Below are 12,652 nucleotides of genomic sequence, written 5' to 3' on the forward strand. Positions count from 1 at the left end.
ATAAAAATTACAGAATTTGCTAAATGCAGCCAACGAAAAAAAAAATTATGAAAAGAAAAATAATTAATTCTTACACTAAAGGCACCCAACCAGAAATGTTACAGTGTTGTTCGTACTGTCAAACCAGCTGCGCCAGAAAATTGCTATCCATCATTATACTATAGTTAATAATTTTTATCATAGGTGTAGCAACTTCACTGAAGCAAGACTGACAAGCAGTACGAGCATGCGTTAACACTTTGGTTGATGAACACACAGCACACTGCATCAAGATGCCAAAAATGTCACAGAGAAGTGCACCCTCTTCTGAAGAAAAATCCGGTTACTTTTAAGCGGCAAACTTGCCACATCAGCCAACACCTTGAAAAATGTGCTCTTGAACTATGTCATAGTTGCAGCAATGCATTCGTGTATAAAAGCTTCAAACAAAAAAACAAGAATGGAAATTTGTATTTACAATTGGTGCTATTTACACAATATGCACAGCGTGCACTGCTTCTTGCAAGCGTGGTCACTACAACTGTCGCAGTTCGAGCTAACGCCAACAGCCACTTTAGAAAGAGATTGTTTTTTTGACACACCTATAGCTTAGCAGAGTCTCGCTAAAATTGTCCAATAGCAAAACAGTACAGTGCTAATTTGGTGCAGCCCAATATAATGTGTGCAGGACGATCGCGCAATGAGTCACAATACCAATTGGCAGAGCAAGTGACAAGATTACATGGCAACATTCGCCAAAAATCGCTGGTAATCGCTGCCAATCTGTGACACACTTGAAATCTGGAAGATTTTTTTACAGTGGTCCGAGAAATAAAAATGAGCACAGCACGAGCAATGTCCTCAAATTATATGCACAAAATGTGCCCAGAAGAAGTCTGGATGCAGACTAGGCATGCATGCGTCCTCAGCAGACTAATAGCTTTTCTGTTTTTCGAGAATTTAGCCAACTGTTCCAAATCTGTAAACATCTGCAGCACTTGCACCCATGCAACAGCGAAAACTCTTCAGTTGTCTATCATACAGGATTACCAAGCTCGGCAATGACTTCAGTTCCCTAGGGTCTTGAACCACGCTTATCACCTAGTGTCTGGCAAGAACACCGCTCTCATGCACCACTATCTGCATAGCGAACTGCTACTTCTGCGCAGGGTTGCAGTCAGCCTTTCGCAGCACTCCAGTAACACGCTAGACGGGTGGACAAGTCTGCAAGGCAAGGAGCAGAAAGAGCGCATGGCTTGTCAACAGTTTGAAGGGCCAGCGTCCAAACACAAGGTCCAATCAAAATGGTGCTGAGAATGGCATGGCCGCCTTTCCGAGGACAGCACTGCGGCAAGCCTGATGACATGTTCTGCAAAACCGCAGCAGGGGGCAGGAAGACCACAACATGCGCACACTGGGAAGGCATCCCCTCAGACTGTCGGCTTCAGTGAGAAGGAGAGCTTGGGTCGCACACGGCCCTTGTTTAGGATGACCTGCTGGTCGAGGCGCATTTTCTTTTCCTGCTCCTGCTCCAACTGCCTGCGGGCCTCATCGATCAGCCGACGCTCCTCGACCATTGCCAGACGCTCTTCCGCCTGCACATGCAAGCACACATTAGTCGTTCGCAATCTTCAACAATTCGCGATCGCTTGATGTGATCCTCATTGCCAATATATGTATTATATGCGATGAACAGTACCTTGTCTGAGCGACCACAATGTAGCTGCCATGTGTAAGTCAGCTCTCAACGGCGACAGCCTATCCACGGCAAACACTGTGTTATATTCTATTGGCCATTAGTTATGTGATCTGCAGATTATGCGAACTGCTGAATTCCGTCGATACCTACTAACTGCAAACGCTATGTCAGCTACATTAAAAACTCCACTTGACCCTAATTTAGAAAGTCATTAATCGGTACTTGCTCTCTGGTGCTAGCAAGTGCAAATATTTGATAACATCAAACAATTATTAACTAAGGTGTTGTGGCCGTGCACGGATTAACATGCACAACCCAGAGCACAGGGAGCCTGGAGAGCAGCAAATATGAGACGCTAAAGCATAAAAGTGGCCCTGGCAACCCTAACTACCAGTGAAACAAAGTGGCAAATTCACATCACCTCAGTCACAAGTAACAAACATCCAGGAGTGGCAAGGACATCTCAAACCCATTTTATTCTTGCATTTGGCACTGTGCACAAGATAAGCAATGATCACCCATTTTATTCTTGCATTTGGCACTGTGCACAAGATAAGCATTGATCACAAGCCTTCAGGATTCTGCAGTTGCCACCTGTGGTCAAAATGGTTTTTTAAAAACCATGCATTCAAGATTATAGCATCGTCATCGGCCATCATCACACCACGCATCTCATGCAGATCAAGTCACAAGTTGCGAGCTCCCTTGCCACTCCACCTTCAAGAAAAATTAAGATAACAGCAAGCCTCGATGGCTGCTGTCCAGATAGATGACAGGACACACCCGCATTATTTTCTTTTGCAAGAGTTGTCTCGCTAGTGCCAGGGAGTGATTTAGAGAGGCTAAACGATTTTATTTGGGATTGGCAGTGCTTGTACTTGCATGGTTGCCCGAGTTATCTCGGGATTTGCAGTGAAAGGGCTAAGGACTGCAGGTGATGTGCCCAAGGGGTCGATCAACAGCACAAAAATATTTTTGGGGCCATTGGTACAGCATAGACCGCTTATAACGTAAGTCATCACCAGAGCTACAAATATCCCTGCTATAACCAAAACATTTTTCAAAGGCTGCACGTGTGCAAAGCATGAGCAGGCAGCCACGCTATTCAGACAATCGACGCATGTGACTGGGGTGTGAGTGTGTATCCGTTTAAATTTGCAAATGTTGAATGGTTAACGTCCACGGACATACGGCACCGACATAACGAATGCAGGCACAAGTAAAAGCGCCGCAGTGGAAAGTCACTGAATAACTTTCGGTACCTCCTCGTTTAACCGGACTTTGTCACGGTACCACATTATGCAGAAACTATACGTTGAATGGCAATTAGAATTCCGCACGTTTCTATTTTTCAGCGCGTGCTTGATGTAAAAAACTGGCAACAATGAACTACCACTTAAGTGTTGCACATGCATGCCCTCATTTTTGTTGAAGACATAGGTAACCCCTTCCAAATGCAACAACTGTAAAACGTTTAGCTCACTCAGCACCACAGTGCAACTTCGATGATCATCCGCGGCCACGACTGACGAAGCAGCTAGCACTAGTTAGGCGTACCGCACTGATTGGAACTTGGCATGCCACTCAGGGAAGCTTTCCAAGGACAACACGGTAGGGGTGTGTGAATATTCGAAATTTCGAATATTTTTCGAATAGTGTTTGCTATTCGATTCGATTCGCACTGGAATTTTACTATTCGAACTATTCGAACTTCCCAAAAACAAATACAGTCAACGTCCGATTGAAAGTGACCCCTTCAGATTTTTAATATGCTTCACCTCATTACACTCGTATTGCGGCAAAGCTGCCTTTCAAGCTCCGTTACGGTCGAACTTAGCCAAGAGACAGTCAACGTCCGATTGGAAATGGTCCCTAAATGTACAATATGCTTCACCTCATCACACCGCCGTATTGCGGCAAAGCTACCTTTCAAGCTCCATTACAGTCGAACTTGGCCAAAAGACAGTCAACTTCCGATTAGAAGAGGTCCCTAATTTTCAATATGCTTCACCTCATCACACCCCCGTATTGCGGCAAAGCTGCCTTTCAAGCTCCGTTACGGTCGAACTTTGCCAAGAGACAGTCAACGTCCGATTGGAAATGGTCCCTAAATTTACAATATGCTTCACCTCATCACACCGCCGTATTGCGGCAAAGCTACCTTTCAAGCTCCATTACAGTCGAACTTGGCCAAAAGACAGTCAACTTCCGATTAGAAGAGGTCCCTAATTTTCAATATGCTTCACCTCATCACACCCCCGTATTGCGGCAAAGCTGCCTTTCAAGCTCCGTTACGGTCGAACTTTGCCAAGAGAGAGTCAACGTCCGATTGAAAGTGGTCTCTAGAGTTTCAATATGCTTTACCTCATCACACCCCGGTATTGCGGCAAAGCTGCCTTTCAAGCTCTGCTACGGTCGCAAATAAATTAACTCAAGAAAACGCTGATTCCAACATGGAGATGAAAGATGTGCCTGAGGTGGGGGCTCAATTAATGGTGTTTTGGACCTGAAATGTGGGCAGGAAGTCCAAAAAATCACAAGCCGAAGCTTTTTAGCATCCAAAATTTCAGATGTTCTTATATATCGACGTCTACGAGGCAGATTTGGAACCCCGGCCTTGAAGGGAGCACACCCTTGTCCACCACATCAGTTGGGCTTCCACAGAAGTTGAAAGAGGAGGAGAGGCTGAGAAAATGGCATCTTTGCCCATCATGTGTAAAGTGTTGTCGGCAACACTTTGGTTGCACCAAATCATGTACATAAATACAATTCGGCCTCTACATTGCCTTATTCTTGATAAGACAACTATGAAACACCACCCCGCCACAGTGCTTCATCAACCTAGCAAAAAGAAATGCTTTCATGTTGCTATCTCATGAGAACATACTTAGGGATTCTCTGCAACTTTTTTCTGTAATTTCACTTCGAAGTATTCGAAAAATGTTTGAGAAATATTCGAAAAATGTTTGAGAAATATTAGAAAATTATTCGATTTGATTCGCACTCAATCTTTATTATTCGAATTCGCTTCGCACCCAAAATTTTGCTATTCGCACAGCTCTACAACACGGAGATCGAGCGTAGAAGAGATTGTACTCATGAGCTAAACCAAGGGCGCCACACGTGAAATTAAGTTTCGGTTCGTGGTCAGGATAACAACTGTAGCTATTATCCTGCAAAAGTCTGCCAAGCTTGCAAGTACGCCTGCTGGTGGCAAAGGCGAAAGCTCAATCGAGTCTTAAGGCACTGTCACTTGCAGGGGAATCGAGGTCACATGCGTGGTATCTGCACTCATGAGATTACATCTATGAGCTAAACCAAGGGCACCACACAAGAAATGAAGTTTCAGTTAGTGGTCGGAATAACACTTGCTGTGATTACAGTTGATGCCACTTATAACAATACCGGTTTTATCAATATTTAGGTCATAATGAGAAGCTGCTGTCAACTTTTGTAGGTTTTCTACGGTGAAATAACCCACTTACAACAATGCCCGCACGCCGCAACGTCAGTTATGACAGTGAATTCTGACTTGTGTGTTTGTGCCGAAAGGTAACGAAATGCGAAACCCTGGAAAAGGAAGAAAACAAGAAGTTCGAGCTGCTTCCCACCCGCATGCAATCCCAATGGCGACAATGCGCTTATGCAATAGGACATGTTTTGTAGCCTTCTCAGTATTGCCAGCCATGCCCCTTCGGATTCACAATATGCTTTGCCACGACATTTTGGTATTGAGGCAAGGCTGGCTTTTTGGAATCCGCCACAGCCGCAAACGGATCAACTGACGACAGCACTGGTTTATGCCTATGAGATCATCGACGTGGCTGTGGTGGTGGATTCTGTTACTGCAGTTTCGGACATGCAACTTGAGCAAGAAGACTGGAAAATGAGACTTCGAAAAGTTTTCGTGTCCAAAACTTCAGACATTCTTATGCTAGAGGCCCATCTGCTTAGATTTAGATGCACATTAAAGAACCCCAGGTGGTCAAAAGTTCCGGAACCCTCCACTATGGCATCCCCATCCCTCATAATCATATTGTGGTTTTGAGATGCAAAACCCCAACAATTACAATTATACATTGACTCTATAGGGCTTCTGGCAGTGCCATGAAAGTGTCCGAATTTTCAAGCATGTCTGAAAAATTGGCAGCTGTCATCCTTATTACCGATGTGTCTTGACATATCCCATCCGATATAGTTTTCTCACAACAGCCTGTCATCCCCATATTTCGCTTTATGCAACCCTTTTATAACAATTATCAGCTACTACAATGGAATTTTCATGGTACTTAAGTAATGTTATAGATAGGTTCGACTGCCTACTGTAAAAGTCTGCCAAGCTTGTAACTCCGCCTGCTGGTGGGGAAGGCAAAAGCTTGATTGCAAAGCACTGCCATTTTCGGGGGAATCAACGTCACACGTGCAATATCTGCACTATATGACAACGCAGCTATTTTGCCGACAGAAAATCAAAGAGCCAAACAGCTATAATGTGCACTTGATGCAGACGTGAGCATCCATCCGGGGCAAAGCGCACATGACAAGCGACCACAGCAAAGGGGGCCAAGTGTGGGGCAGAGGCGTCTCTGTGGCCTAGGCAACCAGTGCCCCTTGTCACAACGCGAGTCTATGTCTCAACCCCCCCCCCCTTTTTTTGGCGAAAGAGTGTGTGAAAAGGGTGTGTAGCTAGAGTAGCTGTTCATAAAAGCCATAATCCATGAGTTGTGACTCTCAGGCCCACCTATCATGAGCAAGTGCTTGCTATGAACACACCAAATCGATGGCAAAGAGGCAAGTCGTGTCACTTTATGCAGGTAACAAACAGGGGGCACTCGCATTGGTGTGTCTATGGCCAGACTGTTAGTTTCACATGAAAACAGTGCAAAAAGACAGAGGACCAGTAAAAGAAGGACGCAGACAGCAGCTATCGCCAAAAGCGATCACTTGCTTGGTGTTGGCCGTAACGACACTGTATTAAAAAAGGTAGGGCACAGCAGGTGCTCAAAAAACTTTATACTGATTGGGCATGAGTGAATGCACCAGGCAAAGTTGCGTGGCTTTTTTCAAGCATAAGCATTGAAATAGAATTCTGTGCAGGTTACCACTATACCGAGTTTTTTTCTATTTTTCCTCCTTTTCGGCTCTTACGTTTATTTTTTACAGTCCTGTCAAAAAAGTATCAGCGGGGTTCTACTGTATCGTATAAATCGTGTAAACACCGCACTTGAGAATTATAACGGTAATTTTTAGAGTGCGTCATATACACAATTTCCTTTTTATCGCATTTAAAGGAGTGTAGACACCAAAGCCTTACGATAACCTCATGTGAAACTGACTACAGCACAAGTACAAAGACACAGTTAAACTGCGCGAGGAAAACACATTAGAAACACAGAACATGCACACACACAAAGTGCAGTGTGCCTGTTCTATGTTTCTAACGTGTTGTCTTCTGCGCAGTTTAAACGTGTCTTCTTGTTAAATGAACCAATTAGCCCAACATGCCTTACTACAGCATGCGCTTCGTATGCTTGCAAGGAATGCTGTGTTGAATTTTGACAGAGAACAGATAACTTAAAGCTAATTTATTTGAATTCTGTAGTCTAGAAACGAAGTATGGCTCCTTTTCCAAACATTTCGTGATAATCATTAGCGAAAATGTCAGGAGAGTGCTGCAAAAGGTGAGACAGATATGTGTACGGTGAATATGATGACTGTGGCCACAACTAGTACGAAAACATTGCAGCGTTGGGTGCCAAGGGATCAAAAATGAAACGGTTTCCCATGTCCACTTGCTCGCGTCCGGGCAGACACTCATGGTCGAATTACCCGAACGCCCATAGTGACGACAGCATGGTCTTACTGCCGGGAGACGCAGCCGCACATTTAGAGAAAACTGGTGCTGCTAAGTGGAGGCGTACGTGTGAAATGTAGCAGACGGCACATCGGTTTGCTAACGTCACCGCTTTGATACTCCACGTGCTGTTGCTGTCACATGGTACTAATTCATGTCATCACAGGCAGGCTTTCAACCTCTCTGTGGGAGTTTTTGAAATCTTCATAGAGAATTCTTGCGTCTACACTCCTCTAAAGATGCCGCATGTCATCACGTAATGATCACACTCGCATATGATTGCACCGCTGCACTGTGCCATCGAAATTTTTTTACGCTCTTTCCAAATACTGAGGTCACACAGAACTAGCTGCACAACCCCCAGGACGTTTCTCAGGTTCCCGCGAGCAAAAGCATGGCCTCCAAGATCCATATTTGAAATTAGAAGATGGCAGCTACAACGTATTTTACAAATTGTTAGCAAGAGTAAGGCCTTTGAGATTGGTGTCTCTTGCCTAGAGCTGCAACGCACAGAAGTCTGTTGGGTTGGCGTGGGCTCATCATCATCAGTTGCTTCCCCAGACTTCCCACTGTTTGATCCTGATCACGATGGCTTTAGATTTGTGAGTCATCACTGAAGTGTGCAGTTTATGTTTAGTTCTTTAATACCTCCAACTATTGGTGGCAATGGAATCCCATACAGTGAGTGTGGTTCTGTGAATGACACCATTCTCATCTCTGTGGTTCGCTGTGCTGGTGTGCAGCCCCAGTGGCTAGAGTGCAGCAATGAAGTGTAGGAGAAGGTGAAGCGAGGGGCGCATTTTCTAAGGGTTGGTCTCGCGGTCACTTTTGCGAGGCATGTGGCTCTCTACAGGCTACGGCGGTCCTTTAATGTGCCTACCATGCTAATACAGCGGGGCGGTAAGATTATCACTCAGAGACGCCAACTAGTATGGGGTCCCTAAAAATCTGAAAATATTGCCAAGAGTGATTGCTTGCTAGGCGTGGGAGCCAATGTCCTCTGTGGCTGTAGCACCTCTACATTAAGAAGTTAAAGCACTGCAGGTGCTCAAAAAACAGCTGGAAACCAAGGCTTGCGCTGCAAACACGGTGGCACTGCCATGTTTGGTGAGCGCTTTCAAAAGGCAAGCGCGGCTACAATCAAACCCGTTTATAACAAACTCGAAAGTGCTGTGAAAAGTGGTCATTATACCAGTAGTTCAACTTGTGCAAATTAACGACCAAGCCGTTTTCTTTTTCCTGCACGTTTTATTACAAAGTGCTAGCAACCCCTTCGGTGACAAGTTGAGCCTTTTCGTGTCCAGAAGTGACGCCCACTGCATGCTTACGTATGAAGTAAGGGGGGACACGGGTCTTAAAATAGCAAAAAATCGTAAAAAATGTCAATTTTCGGAAATCACAATTTCGAAGCCTTTATAGTCCAAAGTATGCTCTAGCAAAATATTATTGCTGAATTCCGTAAAGGAGTGCTCAAAAACAATTCAGAAGCGCAGATAAGACAAAAATCGATGCCCGAATTCGGAAATTTGGCCCGACTTCAAGCCACTCCAGAGCACTGGAAAAGGAGTGACTGCACTTGCGGACTTCTATGCCACCCTGAACTCCCACCGCAGCCTTCACCACAAAACCCTCAGGGGACACATGGACACCATAATGGATGCCTGCCAAGCAGCTGCTACAGCCACACAAAAGGCAAGTGTAGAGGTGGTGAAGACCCTATATGTACAAGGACTTCCTCAGCCCAGTTGGAAATGTTGATGTGATTTTTGATGGCACGTGGAAGACCCGCGGACACAAGTGCAACATTGGCGTTGGGCGTATTACTGAACTTTACACCGGCCTAGTTCTAGACCATGTAGTGCTGTCCAGGCACTGCCGTGGCTGCCAGGGGGCAGCTGACCCTAGTGATGATGGCTACGGTGACTGGGCAGTCAACCACAAGTGGCACAAGAATATACACTGCAATGCCAGTCAGATGGATGTTGAGGCAGCCCTGATTGTGTTCAGGCGCTCTCTCGAAAAGAACGGGCTGCGCTATACGACCATCCTTTCAGACGGTGAAAGCCACACGTTCCAAGCTCCGACAGAAGAAAGTATGTATGGATACATTGATATTGAGAAAAAAAGACTGCCTGAACAACGTGCACAAGAGGATGGGGACTGCTCTTTGCACCTTGCAAGAGAAGAAGACACAAGGGGAGTCTCTTGGTGGGAAGGGAAGACTCACCCAAGATAAGATAAATAGAATAGCAACGTATCACGGATACGCTCTGAGAAGCCACACGCATGACATCCCAGCCACGCAGAAGGCAATCAAAGCCATTCTGTTGCACATGACATCTACGGATGATGCCCCAGACCACAGTCACTGTCCAGAAGGTGCCAGCTCATGGTGCTCTTATAACCGTGCACTGGCCAGCAACGAAAAGCCACCACCCCACAAAAATACACTGCCAGCCTCTGTTCACGCTGCTCTGGAGCCAGTGTTTGCAAGGCTGGGTACCTAGACCGTGCCTTCTTACATCGTTGTACCGATGGGATGACTCAAAATGCCATAGAGTGCCTGCACTCTGTGATTTGAAGTCAAAGCTCGAATGACACGCACGAGTCCCTGCTCGCTGTGGAAAGGGCTGTTGCCGAAGCAATCTCGCGCCTCAACCGGGGAATGACAGAAACCAGCAGAGCCGTTGCAGAGCAGCTTGGCTACAGCCGTGGGAGCTGCCTCATCCGAAGGAGCCTCGAAAAGGACAGGAAGAGGCTCTACAAGGCCTACGAGGGGCACACAGATAGAAAAGCTCAAGAGCAGGATGTCTAATAGACACAAGCCGAATGCAAGCCAGGACTACTGCCCAGGACTGTTGTAAATTGGCTGAACACTCTGAAGTGACTCACTCCTTTTTAGGGGCGAAGCTCCTTAAAGCGGCACCCGTTCGTCCCCGTCGTAGTGCGCAACCAGTCTTAATGCTAGTACCAGATCTTGACCTCCAAGGTGGTGCCGGTGGGAGATTTCTCCTGTGTGTTGTTGAACAATAAAAAATTCGCAGCGTGCGCGTTAACTAAAAGCCGAATTCTTCTGTCTCTCATTCCCCATTAGCAGCCATTGGCATGGTCCAGTAGGAAACGTTAGTAGAAGTAGAAGTGTAAGTGTTAGCTAAAAGCCGACTTCTTCTGTCTCTCATTCCCATTAGCAGCCATTGTTTACCTCCAAGGTAGTGCCTGGTGAGATTTCTCCTGTGCGTGATTAAACAATAAAAATATTGTTCAAAACGCCGTTGATTGATGAAACAAACCAACGAACGACGCCAGATGTTTTCTAAAAGCAAAACAAAAAGACGCCAGATGTTTCTGAAGCAAAACGAAAAGACGCCAGCTGCTTAACGAAAGACGCCAGATGTTTTCTAAAGCAATGGTTCTCTAAACAACGAAAATTCACAGCGTACATGTAAAATTAAAGTGAGCTGCAAGTCGTCGTAACTCTCATCGAACATGCACATCCATGGAAATTTTCATCAAGACAGGATAATAAATAAAAAAACTTTTTTTAAGACCGCCATCTCCCTTTAAACCGCCTTTGCAATGAACAGACACCATCTCATTGAAACATGATACTGCCACGTGGAGCTGACCATCCCTGGCTAGTTGCATGCAGCACACCACCTACTCTCCTCACGCTGTCCCTGCCAGGATGCTTGCTGTATACCGTATGTGGGCGCTTGTGGGTTCTTCATGCCTGCTTCATACTTGACCGTGCACAGGTGCACCGAGTAGCATGTTGGGTCGATACTGTGAGTAGCCTGTTGGTTCAATGCTGTGAGACATTCTTTTGCAAGCAACACGCACTCCACTTAAACACTTCGCAGCGCAGGAAAAACAGACACAAAGAAGACGACACCAGACAACATGCAAGCGCTCGTATGTTGTCTGGTGTCGTCTTCTTTGTGTCTGTTTTTCCTGCGCTGCGAAGTGTTTAAGATGATCAACGAACAGGCCCAATTCGCCACAATTCTGACGCACTCTACATCTCCGCGCGCTTGGATTGTTGCCTAATGAAACGTGCAGTATTCGCTCGCTGTCAATGCATAAATGTTACTCTGTGCCCGCACTGCTCAACACCAGCAAGATGCTCTCGCTTCTACAAAGTGGCGTGCACTTGAAGGCGGTTTTGCACGATGTGGTGGTGGCAAAATTGCGAATGGCAGCATGGCGTGCTCGTACAGCTTTCAATTTGAACAATAGTGCTACACCACAATGTGCAGCCGAGCAGATAGGTGCACAAGATTGTGATAACGTGCAGTCGCCGTCTGCTTATTCGGACTCTGCGGGAACTGCCGAAAAATCTGAATTCACCAGAAAAATGAATGAAGAATTCACCAGAAGGAAAATGAAGAGTTCACCAGAAGGATTCACCAGAAAAAGAGAGCCTTTATTGGCCAAGTGGCTGCAAAAACTTTCCAATGCGCATCTGCACACACGCACACTTATGCGCAACCAAGTCGGCCTTTATTTCAGCCAGTGTTTATCGCTGTAGGTTGAATATAGCACTGTTACGGCCTGCGCTAAATCCTCATTTGATAGCTGTGGTGTGGGAGGCGTGACAACGTCCATCACTGTCCACCTGTGCTGGTTCGAGAATTGACAAATGATTGACAAATGATCGCATCATCTCCCCAACCACACGAAAACTACCGAGCAACTTCGAATTCAGGTCGGCCACCTTCCGCCTGGCCGCATTGCCTCATTAGGCCCGACGGCACAAATGAAATGAGTGGGGTCGGAGCCATTTCAACAGATCAGGCCTCGCACGCCAAGCAACGAACAAGAGAGCAGGACACAAAGCGTCAGACAGAGATCAAGCTTAGCCGCAGAAACAACTGACAATGCAAACCCTCAAACGCCAAAAGGAACAACATTGGGCTATTTATTGGGTGTTGCAGTGATCGTGTTGTCTTTCTCTCATTGTGCGTGTCTTATGCGCTTCATTCACCACAGACCTCAAATGCCACACAGTGCTGACTCCAAGCACGGCTTGGCTTGGCCTGCGGTTCAGCCATGGTAGCCATTCAATGGGTACTTGGCTGGCTAAATCCAAAAGGTACCCGTTACATGTAGCCAACAAACTT

General features: G+C 46.0%; 1 protein-coding gene across 1 annotated transcript in view; it reads right to left on the reverse strand.

Moving 5' to 3' along the window:
* Window positions 1-430: 430 nt before the first annotated feature.
* LOC119386857 (arginine and glutamate-rich protein 1) overlaps window positions 431-12,652 on the reverse strand; it is a 31,025-nt gene continuing 18,803 nt past the window's right edge. The window contains exon 5 of the mRNA XM_037654122.2: window positions 431-1,574. Within this exon, the coding sequence (XP_037510050.1) occupies window positions 1,410-1,574 (165 nt within the window). The 3' untranslated portion in view covers window positions 431-1,409. The remainder of the gene's footprint in view (window positions 1,575-12,652) is intronic.

The sequence above is a fragment of the Rhipicephalus sanguineus genome, chromosome 3 (assembly GCF_013339695.2).
Source record: "Rhipicephalus sanguineus isolate Rsan-2018 chromosome 3, BIME_Rsan_1.4, whole genome shotgun sequence".
Taxonomy (NCBI): Eukaryota; Metazoa; Arthropoda; class Arachnida; order Ixodida; family Ixodidae; genus Rhipicephalus; species Rhipicephalus sanguineus.